The 17,522-nt window shown below is 32.7% G+C and overlaps 1 protein-coding gene across 1 annotated transcript; it reads right to left on the bottom strand.

Annotated features, from left to right (window-relative positions):
• Positions 1-1,326: 1,326 nt before the first annotated feature.
• On the bottom strand, positions 1,327-15,579 carry LOC106792579 (otoferlin-like). Its single transcript, XM_014759051.1, has 26 exons — positions 15,421-15,579; positions 15,205-15,349; positions 14,826-14,979; positions 14,416-14,584; positions 14,112-14,301; positions 13,673-13,869; positions 12,858-13,092; positions 12,575-12,777; positions 11,489-11,840; positions 10,226-10,563; positions 9,408-9,524; positions 9,142-9,276; positions 8,778-8,939; positions 8,388-8,657; positions 7,437-7,706; positions 6,657-6,842; positions 5,623-5,757; positions 5,044-5,188; positions 4,825-4,954; positions 4,182-4,510; positions 3,762-3,892; positions 3,098-3,285; positions 2,661-2,896; positions 2,107-2,279; positions 1,795-1,895; positions 1,327-1,669 (listed from the first exon to the last, which is right to left on the bottom strand). Exons 1-26 carry the CDS (start codon positions 15,577-15,579, stop codon positions 1,489-1,491), a joined length of 5,031 nt encoding a protein of 1,676 aa, XP_014614537.1. The 3' UTR covers positions 1,327-1,488.
• Positions 15,580-17,522: the final 1,943 nt, after the last annotated feature.

Genomic DNA, 17,522 nt, shown 5'->3' with positions numbered 1-17,522 from the left:
AGAAAATCGTGATCTTTTTATTCTCTCCTCGTTTCTAATCTTTCTTTTCTGCTTTAAAAAAAGAGCAGAAGAAAATTAGACTACCGTAATATCCGAGAAAGAACTTTTACCTCTTATCTACGAAATTTACTAAACACAATTGGATCGTTTAAAGATTATTCTATCGTAAGGGAAATAAAAAACAAAAGAAAAAGAAACCATTAGAAAAGAACGAATGATTCATCTGACATCGATATCGGGCTACTTCGAGAATAAAATAGACAAAGAAAATGGGGAAAGTAACGATTCACGTGTAGCCCAGAAGACAATTCGATTCGTTTTATTTTCTTCGAAACTTAATGGATGTATCTAGAAAAACTATTATTGTATATATATCGAACTATAACGTTTTCCTAGAGTTTCTACACACTCTCTAGGTCTTTCTTCTTGTTCTCCCATTTCCTCTGTCTCAACACGACACTCGAACCCTTAACCCTTCAACCACTTCCTCCTTCATCTATTTTCCCCTCTTCACCCACATTCACCGTACCTTGTCGCATTCGCGTTCCACTCTTGTTGGTAGCTCTAACAAAGTCACGCGAGCATGCAGACTGGTAAGCAGTTTGGGAATGCTTCCAACGAATCGCTGTTGGTACGTGCGGTGGTACCAATGCATACACACACACACACATATACATACCTACAAACATACATACATTCATACATACATTATGTTACACATATATTCACTTTTAGTACATTGCATGTCTTATCTTCACGTGGTATCTACGATCACGGGCCAATGACCGAGCGTTAACTTCGCCTTTCGAAAACTTTCTCAGCTTTTCCTGTCTCTCTTTCTCTCTCGTTCTCACTCTGTTATCCTCTTATTCTCTCTCTCTCTCTCTCTCTCTCTCTTTCTTTTGTACTCGAAAGGGAACGAGATACATGATAAGGTAAAGCTGCACACCGAGAAGTACGGTGACTCGCGGTGACTCTTCTAATCAGTCCTTTAAATAACGAGCACCTAAAGCGATAAGTAAAAGGTAATGTTACTTCGAAAAATATACGATCTTAGGAACAACGATCATCGAGTTTTCTCTTTTATGTTAGGATAAAATTGCGTTCTTTTTTTTTTTTTTTAATCACAAAAGGGTAAGGTCTACATATAATAGATATAGATTTCGCTATGTGATCGTAATTCTTGGAAATACGGTAGTCGAACCTAACGAAGGCTCGCGATAAAAGCTTTCTCTCTGAGTTATTGATTTCTTAGTTACGTCACGTTTGCCCCTTTTTCCTAGATTGTATAGCATACCCTGTAAATACCCTGACTCTATCAAACTCGAATATAGTTGCACAGTTCTATTTCGAAATTTCGATTATTTTTGATCTCGCGCTCGTTTAAACGGAAAATAAATCTCGAATGTGTTTTTTAATTTTTCTTTTTTTCTTTTTAATCTCGTTTAAAAAATTCATTAAGATTTGTGAATCGTTAATTCGTAATTCTCAAGCCCCTAGGAGACGTTTTACGAAATATCCTGGAAAAGCGTAAATCGCGCAGCAAATTAGTATAACAAACAGAACGCATAATACGCATAACAGGATCCTCCATTTGTAGTAACGGCAAACCACGTGACGACAAGCTCTCCATGGATTGAAAAACCATGAGAATGAAGTGTCCGGACGTCTTGAATAAATGAAATTTAATGATAATAATTGTCATTTGATTTGATTTGATTTCTATTTATATTTCGTTAAATTTCTTATCTCATAATCGAATTTGTGATTGTATTGAATTTTATTTAGACTTACTTAGGTGGTGGAAGTTCTTCCGGTGGATCTCTTCCTTTACCTACTGGACGTTCATTAGCCTCAACTCCCCGCAGAGTCGACAGTTCCATTTCTATTTTCCCCTGCAATCGTATTTTATTGTTCAATCGATTTCCTTTATATATAGAAACGTTTCTTTAATTAACGTTATATTTTAGTGTATAGAAATAAATAAAGAAATTTATACCGTTCTATTTATATTTTCCATAGAATAATGTAATGTAACATTTGAAAAAAGAAAAAAAAATGAACCTCAAAGATCAATTAATTTATACAAAATAATAATTGTAATACTGCTTGAACGTATTTAGCATCCTCGGTTCTTCGTACGAGTGGCCACCAAGCTTTGAGACGGGAAATTTTGAAAAGATTCACCGTTGGCAATTTAGAATCGAGTACTTTCATTGTACAAGTTTTTGAATTGGCGCTACCACGTGGCATCTTCGACAAGTTTAATGTCAGTGCACCTTAAAAAAAAGAAAAAAATGGTAAGAATAACGATCTCCGTTCGGGGTCGGAAATATAGAATAGCCCCGAGGTATACCCTGCCTGTCGTAAGAGCCGACTAAAAGGGATTTTTTCCGTAGATCACAAGTGGAAACGTAGACATTTATCGATGATAATAATAATAATAATAATAATAATATCAACCTGCTGACATCCTAGAAATATTTTATATGAAATGGTTCGATCAATTTTCGAAAAAAAAAAAAAAAAGAAAGAAAACATCGTGAAATTTATACGAACGAATAACGAATAAAAATTAAAAACGAAATAATAGTACTTACGATAAATTCATTTAAAATGAATAATCTCTGAATGAATCGTGTAGAGTAGAATAAAATTACCAAGAAAATCGTCCGCGGAAAAGTGATCGCTGTCCCAAACTTCGAGATGTAGTTTGCAAGGAAGTTTCTCCTCGGTTTCGTTTCTCGCAAAAACGAATAATTTCTTTCGAACGATCATAACGTTTTCGCTCTTAGAATAGACCAAGCGAAAGACGAATCTCCAATTAAAATTACCTTCGCCGCTTAAAGAATTGTAATGAACGTCGGTCTTCTGTCGGTCTTCTGGCAGAATCCAACTAAAAAATCGATAATGGAATTTAGCGAGGAAGAATAAAAATTAGAATAAAAATAAGATGAGGAGGAGGAGGAGGAGGAGGAGCAGAATGAGAAGTAAAAGGAAGAAGATGAAGAAGAAGAAGGGAATAAATTACAAAACTATTTTGTAAGAATTTTACATTAGGCTTTAGATCAGCTGATTAATATATAATATAAATTACCCTTTCACATAAATATCCGATGACATTTCTCCCGTGAGAAATTGACTTTCCACTAAGGGAACATCTTCGGTATTCCAAACTATCACTCGAATTTCATATTCCTCTGGTACGAGGGGAGAAATATTGACCGCAGGTTTTGGGGGTAGGTTTCCAATAGGAAACATGTCGATCCAAATTTCCAATCTACCCTGAAACATTGAAATAAATATATACGTTCTACGTAAAATCGTTTATGCAATTTTCGGACAAGCCCGTATAATATCGTACCTTTCCGTTATATTTTAGAATAATATTGTAACAATAAAAGCAACACGAATTTACAATTTATTCTCTTACTTCTCTTACACCGACCGTTTATCATATTTTCTTTTTCTTTTATTTTCATTGCAATATCATTTTTAGGAAAAAGAACGAAAGGAAATCTTTGCGGAAAGAAACCTTTGGAATTGAAAGAAGGGTAGGAGGGTAGTCGGATGAAGGTTGCTAACTTGAACCGATGATAAAATTAAAATTGGACCAACAAAAATCCAGGATCTAACTCTCCTTTCTACTTCCTCGTTTCTTTTTTCCTTCCTTCCTTCCTACCTTATATTTCTTGGCTCATTTTTCCCGCGGGATGAATGATAATAAAAAATAAAAGAAATAATATGGAAGAGAAGAAAACCTGTTCGAGGCCGGGTCTTGTTGCATTGAAAAGCGGACGTCTTTCGATGTGCTCCGGTACCAGGGCGCATCCGCAAATAGGAAACTCTTGCCATTGATGAAGCACGTTCAAAGCCATGCATTCTTCTCTGTCTAAATAAAGGTAAAAATAGTAATAAAGTATAAAGTATGAAATCGTGATATGTCTTCTTAGTTCAATTCATCATATTTCCTCATAGTTTTATTTTTAATTTTAAATTACTAATCTATCTTGAATTAAAAAGATCATTAATTAAAGGTTCATTTATTTAAACAAGATATTCGATCATATCTAATTTAATTTGTTGATAATTACTTGTTTAACATTTTAACCGATCGGCATGAATTTTCTATATAAGTAAACAATTTTGCACTCATTTTTGTTCTCATTAATATTCCTTACCTGTTTCATTGTTAACGATCGAACGAAAAGAAAACTTTCGTTTACCGATACGAACTTCTTCCCTATCATAAACAGGTATCGGTAAATTATTCTTCTTGCAAAGGAAATCAAGAATTTGTGTTGGTTTCTCGCGATCTCTCCAAGCGTTATAACCAAAGGTTTCATAAGTTCTCGCCAATCCACAGTTAGCTCGATGTCTACTGTAGAATCTGTTTTCGATATCGATTTTAGTTTCACCGATTAAATCGTCCGTGGTAGTTGCGTCGTGATCCCAGACTTGAATGGAAAGCATGTAATCTCGAGGGAAGGTAGCATCCATCTCAAAAACTCTGAAATTATTCAAGCGAGTCTTGATAACATCTAAAGCATATCTTATATAGTCTCAGTTTCGGAGGAAAGATTTTAAGCTTGGTAACGTTAAGAAATATTCGTAGAAAATCTATTTGAATTTTTTATACAGATATATATATATATATATTATTTTACTTTCACATTCATTGGTGTACTTCGTAATTAATGAAAATGAAATTAGATGGGAAAGATAGTATTCAATAACATTGAGTAAAAATTTAATCAATTAGATTGTATATATACTATACTTTATTTTTTATACTGGTTAATAATTATTTTCTTTTATTTGTACCTGCCGAAAGTAGGATTAAGTTGATTAGGTATATGATTCTTCCTGTCATTTATAAAAATTTTTCCTAGCTTTACACAGAGATACGGATCAGACTTTCCACCTAATGGATCCTTAGGATGTAAATGAATTCCTGTAATAAATGAAGTTAATATGTTTATGTTATTATCTGATTTGATTTTTTATTTTGTTTCCATTGGCCCGATCTTACTTAATGGTTACCTTTTATCACGTAAACTCTAACGAGAAGTTTAACTGATTCCTGAGATGGGTAATCATCGCATAAACCATTAGCGGCATTTCTACCGTGTCTCGTCTTGCAAGATAAATTTTCTGGATGTGGCCAACGATACACGGAAATATGTCCCTGTTAAATGAAAAATTACTTTTCGAATGTTAAAAAATGAACATTTTTTTCATAGGCGAAAGTGTGTCCCGGTGTTATTCGCGGAGATAAATCGTTCCGCGTTTGCCCGCCTTAATTTATCACTCGTTTTTATTTCGCAAATAAAATCCAACGGGGAAAAATTCGTATTTTAATAATCTCTTCTAACGTAATCTATTATTCCTTGATAAATGACATAATAATCGATCTTACTACAAAAATTCCCATTATTATCGATATAAAATAAAAAAAAAAAAGGATACATGATTGATAGATCAACGTAAAACAATAGATAAATCAAGTACGAGTGTTGATCTATCGTACGTGTTGATCGATCATAATTAAAATCTTAGTCAATCATGTTTTTTTTTATATTTATCATAATTATGTAAAATCTATTATAAATGATCGCTAACTTTGAATTTTCCTACAAGACCTTCAATGCCATCATCGAGATTTTCAATCCTCTTTCCTTTCCACAATTCGAAAGTAGTTAATCTATCTTGAAATCCATCGAACTCTGGTTGAGTTTCCAATTCCTCGGAATATATCTAATATCAGTTTGATCGAGACTAAAGTTTCGTATAGATGATTATGGAAACATACCTTGAACGTCGCTACGGATTCTTTTCTTGCAATGTTTGAAGGTTGTACAGAGAAAGAGGAGGTGGAAGAGGAAAGTGGAATAGCAACGAATTTTCTTCTACGTTCTTCCTAAAAGATTCTCCGATTAGAAAGAAAATCCTTTTTGATATAACTTAAAGTTATATATTTTTATTTTCTCATATAACATTTCCTCTATTTTTAAGAGGATATAAATTCTTGGATAGAAAGCCATTGGAAAAAGAAAGAACTTTATCTCAGTTTTAGTTAAATCCTTGAGATATATGGTAGGATTATATAGAAGATACAACTGTATTAATGTTCAAGCTGAAGTATAGAATAATATGATATAATGTATAATATATATGTGATTACAATAAAAGAATGCAATCTGTCAGATATTAAAAAGAGAGAGAGAGAGAGAGTGAGACGGATATACAAATACCTTTTACTTTATTTTAATAAAACATTATTCACATATAATCCTATGCAATTCTGACACATACATACATATGTGGACAATTTTGGTTTTCTATACATTTAACACAAATAAGAAATTAATTGATATAATATTATATATAAATTTCAACCATATGCCATTATAGTTCTAACATTATTCATCCCCCACGTGTAATTAGGGTAATAAAATTAGTAATAAGAAAACAATGAAATTATATTATATATTTATGTACACAAATGTGTATGGCAGGACAAAAAGGATATAGGGGAAAGATAATAAAATTATCTAGTATATATAATTAAATTATTATTAAAGCTAAAATGTAGAACGGTGTGTGTAGCTAATAGCAATTAAAAAGATAGATAGAGATAGAGTGATAGTACATACCTCGAGGGAAGCGAAATATTTGCTCCACCAATCAAGACTATCATCGTGCATCTCCGTACCATAATCTTCTTTTCTCCTCTTTTTAATTAGCTTCCTCCATTTGAATAACTTTTTCACGTATTCGAAAATATTGAAAGTTTTACGTGGAAACCCTTTGTAGGATGTTTTTTTATATTCCATCAAACCCTTGCGTTCATCTTGAACAGTAGAATCGAGAGATAAGACATCTATGAACAAACAAATATTTTCCATAGAGAAATTACGTTCATTCAATTTTCATATTTAATTTTCAAATTTAATGCTCGTTATGAAATGGGATAAAAATTCGAATAATTTTATTCATTCAAAAGTTTTTTTCTCAATATTTCTTTTTTCTATCCTTATCTTTTATTATTAATATAACTAATTATACTATTTAATTCGTTTAATAGAGATGTTAACTTTGATCGTTTGAATTATAAAAAATGGAGGCAAAAATGATCTAGTAAGGTGATTCGAGGATTCGGCGAAAATAGTTTTCATGGAAAATTGAGGATAAAATTGTTACAAAAGTCTACGTCTTTTCTATGTATCTTTTCTTTTCTCTGTCTTTTTTTTTTTTTTTTATTTTTCTAGAGAGAAATTCAACGTGTTGTTACTCGAACATACGTAGCTCTCTAACGTTAACATCGTAAAATCATGGTTCTGCGACGGGAAACCAGACGGTAGCTTGGCAAATGATCAAAGGCTTTACTCTGTTAGAATTTCTATCCCTTGAACAATTTAGATTATCCGAGCAACGTTCTCTCTCTCTTTCTCTCTCAATCTCTTACATGGTCGTCGTTTAATAGAAGTGGCAGCAGTAGGAATAGCAACACCACGACCAAATTTTCGTGCTGATTTCGTTTGGTATATTTGTGCTTGATAATCTTCATCCGTTATTAATTGTTCGAGGAACACATTGACTGTTGGAATTATGCAGATACCGGCGTATTTGAAACAGCCAAATCCACGGGAATCATAAGCACGTATCGTAACGCATGGATAATACTCGTCGAGTTCTGGCATCTCCTTCAAACGTTTGCAAATGGAATTTGTATGATGATTAGGGAAAAGAGAAATGACTAATGTTTTTCGAATATCATTGAATATATTTGATCATCGATAGTAAACTGGCCTACTTTTCCTTTCTCATTTCGAAATTCACATGGTCGCTTGTCAACACATACACTTATTCTTCTACATTAATATAATCTTTCGGACATGCATCAACCGACCATGTAAATCTTGACATTCTACAATTTCGATTTTTCACGGTACATACATATATATCTATTTATCTATATCCATAATCCGTCAACTGTTGAAGATATTTTAACGAGATCTAGCAAAACTGCTTTGTACGTTAAATTTTTTCATTTAATCGAACTGTCGCGTAAACCATTTTTTCACTGAACGTTACCAAGTACAACTAGCTTTGTCCGCGCGTCCATTGTATCTATAGATTTAACAAATATTCTTTTACTACAGTATTTTTGATAGCAATAACTCATCAACTAGATATGCGACGCGAGAGGCCAGTATCGATCATCCTTTGACTGACAGGACGTGACATGTGAACTGAGAAGAAAATTATTTATCACGTTCCTGAATTTTCTATAAGTTATAACAATAGCTTTGTTGCTGTTGATGTTGTTATTGTATTTAGCATTTAATAGTATATATAATTAATATGTAAAAATATTGTATTACCAGATCAACCATAACACGTGGTTCCTCAAAGTTACTAAATTTCTTAGCATTTTCCATGACACGTGATTTGATGACCACACCAGCACACTCGATGACAATTCTTGGCCGATAAACCGGTACCCAATGTAATTTTCTCATATCTCTAACACCCCAAAAGATCACCTCCAACCGATAACTCGTCATTTTCGGTCTTATTTCCGGAGGTATGTTTTTTATTTCCTCTTGCGTTCTCTCGTCCAATAGTACGTCGACCATATCAGTTTCTTCGGTCTGCAAAATCATATATTTCATGTAGTATATCTCATAACATTTATCTTATTAGATACAAATATATAAATGATGATATTGGTAATATCAGGATGAAATTCTTTTTTTAGCTTTTCCTTTTACCTCGATAAGCTCTAAAGCAGCTAAAATGGAGCCGGTATAATTCTTTCCAGACTGAAATCTGTACCATCCTAGTTTCGGTTGGAAATCTGGCGGTGAGTAAGTTTCCGTGGAGAGTTTAACTAATGGAACGGCGATGCACCTTCCGCAAAACTCCTTCATACCCTGTGATTTTCGTAGAAAAATATGTTAAAAATTCTAGACACGGTAAACCGGATCTTCTCTCTCCCTCTTTCTTTCATTTTAAATCGAAACCGAAGATTTGAAACGAAACAGCTAGAGGTGGGAGTAGTATTGATAAATAATTTCACCAATCGTCGTTTCTTACTTACTAATACATAGCTAATCGTTCAAGTTTCAAACTCACACAGATATCCTGGTCGAAAACTTGAAGAACTACTTTCGGTGGCATAATTTTAATGTGTTCTCTAGTCCCATGAATTTTTACTCTTGGAAATATCAAACTTTCGTCCCATAATGGATCCAAACTTTGACGTATGACCTGTTCTCGTAATTATTCAACGATTCATCGATAAAATATTATTTTCGTCTCTTTTTTTTTGTTATTACTTTCGTAGCAACGGATGTTGGCATTAATGTTGCAACGATCTTAAAAGATTCTCGTTCACTCACACTCGTTGTCAAGGTGTATCCAGAAAATGTCACACGTACAAACGGATCCAACAAAGCGGACGTGTCCATACCAGGCTCGAAACGTCCTTGAAAAATATGTGCACGTAGTTGAAACGTCTGCAATGCAGATTATCCCCTTGCAGTTTCGAATTGGTTCATTCTCATTGCGATATTCATTTTCGCTTACCGCATTATTGATATTTGTAATATGTAGATGTATATTATACACTTTAATCCCAGTATATTCATGAACACAAAATTACGCGATTTATATGCCATCACAATTGTAATATTGTGCAAAGAAAATTGAAGAGTAATAATCAATCGTGTATTTTCAATATCATCGCGTTAAACCGAGTTACATTTGCGGGATTAAGAATTTGTCTGCATTTTTTTTTATTTTAATAAACGCGAATAAATAAATATTTCATATACAAAATGGGGCCGAAAATATACGTACAAAAATACTTGCAAGCGAATTAACGCGAGAGAAACATACAATGCATTTTGTATAAGTCATCGTTAATTATTACATCAATGTACAATAATTATTATTCATTATCTTTAGGAAGACCATTTAAATTTATTAGTCTATAATAAACTTGTTTGGTTTCATTTAATATTAATAATATAATATCGTATATATTCATTTCTTTCTATCTCATTCGAAAATTCGAATAATATGAATTAAAATACTGTAGTATTTATTAATACTCGAATGAGCAATTTTAATAAAATCTAAAATTCGCGTTAATTGAGTTAAACTAAAGAAAATAAAAAAAGGAAGAAAAGTATAAGTTGTTTAAGAGTATGTTTACCGAAGATCGATCATATTCAAAGTACTTTGGAAATGCATCGATGGTTTCTTCATGGTCCGAAATTACATAGCCTGGAGGGATCGAACTCCAACAGGAGGCTACGAACTTTGCGTTACCAAGCCATAGAAAGATTTCAATTTTGCAAGCACACTGATCGATCGTTTCACCAAACTCCATCTCCTTAGCAGGATTCTTCAGGAAAACGTTAATAGATTGTCCACACTTTTCACCTCTTTCTGCATTATCCTCAGAGTAAATAATCCTTTCAGCTGGTAATTTGACGTATGCAACGCGTTTCGAACCGGCCAACATCCAAAGGTAGACGTGCGGAAGACCGTCTTGCGGCTACGAATAAATATTTTAACTCGTTCCTCTCAATTTTCATTGATATTACTCGGTAAAAAAAAGTATGACGAATAAATAATATTTTCTTTTTTTTGATCTAAATATTTCCTTCTCATAACGGAGGATATTATTTGCTCGCTTTTTTAGCGCGTTAAAAAGAAAAAAAGAAAAGAAATAAGAAATAAGATTATTAAATCCTTTTGTAAAGTAAAGTAGAAAAAAATAGAAAAAAAGAGACGGATGAGATCGATTCATTCTCTGGGATAAACCGCACCTAAATTCGATTAGTCTCGACGGAAAGTGATAGAAAGAGACGGACACTGAACGAGATCCGAACCAGATCAGACTATGAAAAATATAAAAGAAAAAAAAGAAAAAAAGAAAAGAAAAAGGATTAAAAAAAAAATGTAACCGGAAAAAGATACGGCCATTGCCCGTCTCGTTCGTTCTAATCGAATTGAGCCCGCCGTCGTCTAATTTCTCGTTCAACGTTCTATCTATTTCAACGTCTCGTTCGGTTCGACGACCCTTCTCGCGAATTATTTCTCGCCATCGACTTTAATATTTCAAGATTCAAGTCATTCATTAAACACAATTTCGTTACGATTCTTTATTAACTTTTTCTTTTTTCTTTTCATCAACAATTTTTCTCCTCTCCTTTTCGATTACGTTTTGTCGATTTTTGTTTTTTAAATATTGAAAATATCAAACCAATTGTTTTTTCTTTTTTAAATGGAAAAAAAAAAAAATGGAAAAAAAAATACAATTTACAATTTTCGTCTTGTGTGGAAAAAATGTGAGAGAAATGATTTTTTTTTGGTTTCTTCACATAAAGAATAGAAAAACAATATTTTTCATTGGTTCAATATTTTATACGACATTTCAATTATTTATCGTTTATCACGATAATATATTTACTTACGTCCTCGCATAATCCCCGAAGTTCTCGCAAATATTGATAAGCGTGTATCATGGCTATTCCGATAAAATGGTTGTTAGGAATTTCACCGTCTATTTTGATTCTCCGGAGAATATCGTCGATTTGCTTACAGCATACATTCGCTCGATGTCGATCCAATTTGATCGTACCCCTACCACCACCACCGCCACCACCACCACCATCACCTTCCGCATCGTATCGACCATCGTCCAGCGTATGCAAATAATGCAGGCAATGGCTCTTGAACCTTCGAATAGTTTCGTTGTAAGTCTTACATGCTTTAGGATTTTCCACGGCAACTAAAGTCTCGACTTCTTCGAGTTTCTTCTCCTTAAAAATCGAATCAAAACGAGAATCATTGAAGTCTTAACGTCACCGTTAAGCCAATTCGATTGACTCGAGTAAAAATTCAAATGGAAAATTATAATCGTCGAAGAAGAAAATGTTTTTAAATTAATGATGGGATAATAAATTCGAAGGATTCGAAGGTTTCGAGAAAATTATCTACAATTCGGTAATGTCATTTTAAATTTATATTTAATTGTGTCGATCGATCTCTCTTTCGTAAAAATAACTTAGAAAGAAGTTATGGCATGGAACGAGGATTGTTATAAATTAATTTGAAGGGTACAACGTTACGAAATCGATCAAACGGTTATAAAAAATTACCACCAATTTGTAATATAATCTGAAATAATTTTTTATTTTCTTAATAATTGATCAATCTCTCGAAGGGATGATATATTAAGAAGTTAGCAATCTAACGAAGATTGGTAATAAATTTAAAAAGAAGTTCGATGTTTCAATATCGATCAAACGGTCCCAAAAGAATTATCTACATTTATTTGTAAAATCGTTTGAAATTTATTTTCAATAGTTGATTGATCTCGTAAGAATAATTTATGGAAAAATAAGGTAAGGGGGATTTGGATTGTTAATAAATTTAAAAGACGTTCGACGTTTCTGTAATCGATCGAACGATTGAAGAAAGTTACCTGCAATTTGTGTAAAATCAACTTTAAATATATTTGTAATAATTGATCAATTTAAAAATAATAACTTACTAAGTAGTTAACGATATAACGTAAATAATTAAGGTTGAAAATTCTACGTTCGAAATTGGGCCAATAAGATTTGACGTAAATGCAAGGCTTTCTAGATCCCAGTGGTAAATAATTATATTTCCCGTCGAGAGTTCCTGTTGTTCTTCGTACTGTTTGACTCGGAAAATCTTTACGTCTTTCCTCCGACATATTCCTCCTCGGTTCTATTATATTACAACAAAGAAAGTTACGTTTTACGTATTTATGAAATTGTAAATTTCACAATGACGAACTAGTGGAAAACCTTGAATATTCTCGTCGTCGTCGTTGTCGTCGTTGTCGTTGTCATCGTTGTCTTCGTCATAGTCATCGTTATTGTTTCCTGGATCACATCGATCACGTGAAAATCTTTGGTTTCCGGCATTACCAATACTCAATTCGAATACTATTGATTTTTTAGCGAATCTACTCCGATCGATCATACATACGTCGTAAAGTATACCAAGCAATACATATTCTTCCACTTTCCATAAACTTTTCTACAAGAATATCAAGTAACCGTGCTGTAAAATTACTTTGATATCATTTCAACGCTAATTTATTTTCGTTCCATCAACGTAAGAGTATTACGAGTTCTCTACTGAATCTCTTAAATAAATATTTAATTATTAATATACTTAGAGGTCGTTCTCTAAAAGTAATTTCGTTTATCGTACGGGAAGATTACGTTAGTCGCGATTTACCTAGCTTCAAATCTCTAAATTGAAAACGTCTTGAATTTTAACCATGAACAAAAATCTTCTTTTATTTATCATTAAAAAACAAAAACGAAAGAAATTACTTTCAGAACAATCTAATACTTACAATTGGTAAATTCGTTCGATGACTCCCCATTATTGAATTAAAAATTAGAAAAAATTTCAAAACAATTATTTATCCGTTAATCGATTTATAATCAAATAATTATTACTATCGATTAATTGTAAAAACATGAAATATTCAATTGATATCCCTCTGTTAATAAAACATGGTCCGAATAAAATAATAAAATCTTATCAATATAAAATGAGAAGAAAAGTAAGATAAAGTTAAGAGAGTAGGAAAGAAACATTAACCGACTTCGATAATGGGAGCAGCCGGTTCTGTTTCAATGCCGATTCTGGGCGAAGTTTCAGGATCATCCATTTCGGTTTTTAGAGACAAGAGTACTCTTCCTCGATAAAAAGGTAAGGACGAGGAGAAGCAGCAGCTGTTCCTTTCCTCTTTATTCGAAGCGTAGAAATGAAGAAAAGATGGTCCGTACGTCGGTAGAAATCCTATTGGATAAAAATCCATTCTTCTTTTCTATCTGTTTTTTATTTCTTTTTCTTTATTTTTCACGAAAATGATATCTTCTTTTTTAAAAACCAAATAACGAATGTCTTTCGCGAAAGGGGGGAAATATTTAAGGGATTTTGATGAGAGAGAAAAGAAAAACAAAAGAATAAGAAAACGGAGAAATTTATATTGGAAGAATTTTATGTAGAAAAAAAAAAAAGATACTTGTGATAAATTCTACCGTATTCTCCGGAATTGGATATTTGTCCGATATGAATAACACGTGTGGCCAGGGTACGTATACGACAACTATTGACTCGATGTTTCATCGTGATTCTAATACGCCGACAAAAGGAAGGGAAAGTTTCGGAAAAGATGATCCTCTCGTTAAATCTTGGAGTACAAGTTCGCCATAAGACTCTTGTGGTACCCTTAATAATAGCAAATCGTATTTGTCACTTGGAAATCGTGTATATGCGTATGTGCATGTATATTTACGTGTGCGCAGAATCATTCGATTAAATTTATTTGACAAATAACAATACCTTCATACCGGCGAACGATATTTGTACGTAAGGATTAATACCTCCCGTGTCACCAAAACCACAAATACTCGTCATATCCGGTAAACCATCTGCACGATAGATAGTAAAAATGTATCGAGCTCGTTGACCGAAAGGTAATGCTTCACCACCGATAGGAAGTAATAAATTTCTGAAATCATTAAAAGGAGTATACGATTGGTTAAATTTATTTATAAAATAGAAGAGAGAGAGAGAATTGAAACGAAGAATAAAAAGTCCTATAAAATTGTTAATAGTATTTCTTGATAATATAACGAAAATTTATCATAAAATTTGAGCATAGAATTGAAGGATGAATTTTCCTGTGACATTTTTTAAAGATATACGTATACTCAGGTTTTTTTTATCATTGAGATATAATTTATCCTAACCCCTCGATATCATCTTCACCCTCGGTATCTGGATAAACTCGAACTTTTCCACCTTTTGCTCTCACAGCCACGTTACACTTAACGTATCCCTTTGGTTCGCTCGATAAGCTTTTTGGATCTGTGAGCATCGCCCATTTGTGATGATACTGATGATCTATTAAAATGGACACGTTAAAAGTCCCATCGAATATCTAAGTAATCCTAACGTTATTTATTATCATCGATTTTCTTTGATCAATAAATTTGGATTAACTTGAAGTTAGGTTAAGCTTCGTAAGATATCGTTAGGTTATCATCGAACTCTTAGATCGTCTTACTTAAGAGATTGATAAAGGATAAACTATGAAATGTATTAATTAAATGTAATAAATCTTTATACCAGGTTGTTCCCACACAGCTTCAACTTCGAAGATACTACTTCCATAGAACTTCAACTGCCGTAAATAGTTTCTCAAGTAAACAGCTATTGTGATCCTCGTGGAAAGTAATGTTTCAAAGTTTCCCGCAAAATCGAAAACGAAATACTACAAATATTTCTTATATATCAAACTAATATGTAAAATTTATTAACAAAATGTTTAATTAAAATGTTTACCTCGTTATAAACCGGACAATCCGTTCCTTCTCTTACAACAGTTCTTCTCTTCTGATTACCTAATTTAACTACTACCATTGGATTAGCCAATTGCTGCAAGTGCCTCGCTTCTATGATCATCACGCATATTTGATAATTCGAATACTTTGATTTCTTCATATCACAATGATTACATCGATCGTAAACGTGCGTATTTATAAATGTTTGTCTGATTACTATTATACAGGGTGTCTTTTATTAGAATTTCTTTTCTTTTTCTTTTTTTTCATAAAAAAAACTTTGGTGTTTTCTTTTTATTTTGGAATAATCTTGAATATAAATCATAAAAATTATGATTAAAAATGTAAAATAATTATAACTCTCGTCATTGTCCGATACGTTTAGACGGGTTGATCGAGAGTACCTTTTTATATGATTAAAATAAGATGATTAATTTTGGTAGAGCCTGTATTACGTGAAGCACTCCAATTTCCTCGATCGCCAGGATAGAAATAGTATTATATGACTCGAACTATTCTCTAATGTCGTAGGTGTGCGCGAAAGTGGTTCTTACATCGATCGACCTACAAATGACCATCGCGATTTAACGTACAGCGCTCGTTTTTTTTTTTTATTATCTCCTGTAATATCAAAGAGGAAGAGTGAGAGAGAGAGAAAACAATATAGATTCAACTTAATGGATAAAGAATAAAAGACGCGAACACAAGGCTCTCGTTAAATTGCGAAACGTTTGAACGCGCGCGTCTCGTAGTAATTCCACGAAGAAATTAGTATCAATTCGTGTCACGAGGCTAACTCGAAGAAAGTATTTAACGAGGGCCGAAAAGTTAAATTGCGTTCTTTAAGACAGTAATAGACTATTAACTCGAGTGTGTTGTTCAAGTTTTTGAATGCGACAAAAATTCTAACGATTACGTACATTTAAACGAACTTCTTAATCGATTTAGTTAACAACAGTTCGTTCGTCAAGGAAGTTTCGTTGTTTTCAATTGTATGGGAAAATCGTTCCGTTCATTTTGTTTTGTCCAAGAATATGAAAAGACTCGTCGATTATAATTCCGATCATCTTTCGTTTTATTATCACAAATTCATTTCTTATTCATTAAATTTTCATTTAATAATCCATTGCCTTATCTTAAATTTAAGCAATCGTTCTAGAAATAGTTTAACTAGTCACACCTGCAAGTGGGATATCAAATTTTGTACACACACAAAGACAGAGAACAGCTTTTTAATGCTCTATTGCAACCGCCAACCGATTACTTGCAAAGTTACATTCGTAACACGTAAATCCCATTCACGCGGCGCATGAATGCAAATTACAAAGTTGAAAGTTGAACGAACATTTTGAAAATGCGATTCCCGTTTGAAATCAAATTAATTTGATGTCATTTATTTAGATGATTCGATGAAGAATAACATTGGAAAATTCAATTAACTCAATAAAATTATCTACGCGATAATTTTCCATTGAATTAACATGTAGAAAACAGATTTTGTATGTAATATCATATAAATTGATAGCTAATTTATCAATTTGATCTATTATCAACAATTTCAATCTAAAACGCATAGTAACCATTGAGCCCACAATTTACGCTATAACGAATAAATATAATATTTATGTTTGATGTATCGAAAGGCAAGTGTTATTTGTTGTTCTTATCTTCAGAAAGTAATATCTTAACTTTATTAAAAAATTCTGTTGATAATTCAATCGATGATCAGAAATGTATGTATCAGTCAACAATAAGCTGATTACAAGAAAATATTAAAAGCAAAGAATACAGACGTACAAAGAAGCTCACAAGTTCTCTTTTTTATCTATCCAGATTCATCTCAGTTACTAACCTGACCACCAGTAGGCGGTAGTAGGTAGAATACTGTATTTTTTGATAGCATTGTACCGTCATCGCGTTGAGTACATTAAGTACTTCAGACATTAAGTACATCTCCCACTGGTGGTCCCAGTAGTAACTAAAATAAAACTAGGTAGATAAAAAAGGAAACTTGTGAGCTTCTATGTATTTCTGTATTCTTTGCTATAACAGCAGAACTGTCTTACCAATCAGACGAAAATAACAAGACTTTTTTTTACCGAT

This window comes from Polistes canadensis, unplaced genomic scaffold (assembly GCF_001313835.1).
Source record: "Polistes canadensis isolate GaletaPanama2010 unplaced genomic scaffold, ASM131383v1 scaffold_10, whole genome shotgun sequence".
NCBI lineage: Eukaryota > Metazoa > Arthropoda > Insecta > Hymenoptera > Vespidae > Polistes > Polistes canadensis.
The sequence above is the reverse complement of the archived record's forward strand: the minus strand, read 5'-3'. Positions and strand labels throughout refer to the sequence as shown.

What these genes read in the sequence shown, in the direction of transcription:
- LOC106792579 (XM_014759051.1), bottom strand. Translation starts at nt 15,579, where the DNA reads ATGAAGAAATCAAAGTATTCGAATTATCAAATATGCGTGATGATCATA. An exon ending in GAGAGAAAGAGAGAGAGAAC is followed by an intron (nt 6,843 to 7,436) that starts GTTGCTCGGATA and finishes GATGAACGCAAG; the next exon opens with GGTTTGATGGAATATAAAAA. An exon ending in GTCTTGTAGGAAAATTCAAA is followed by an intron (nt 5,189 to 5,622) that starts GTTAGCGATCAT and finishes TTCATTTAACAG; the next exon opens with GGACATATTTCCGTGTATCG.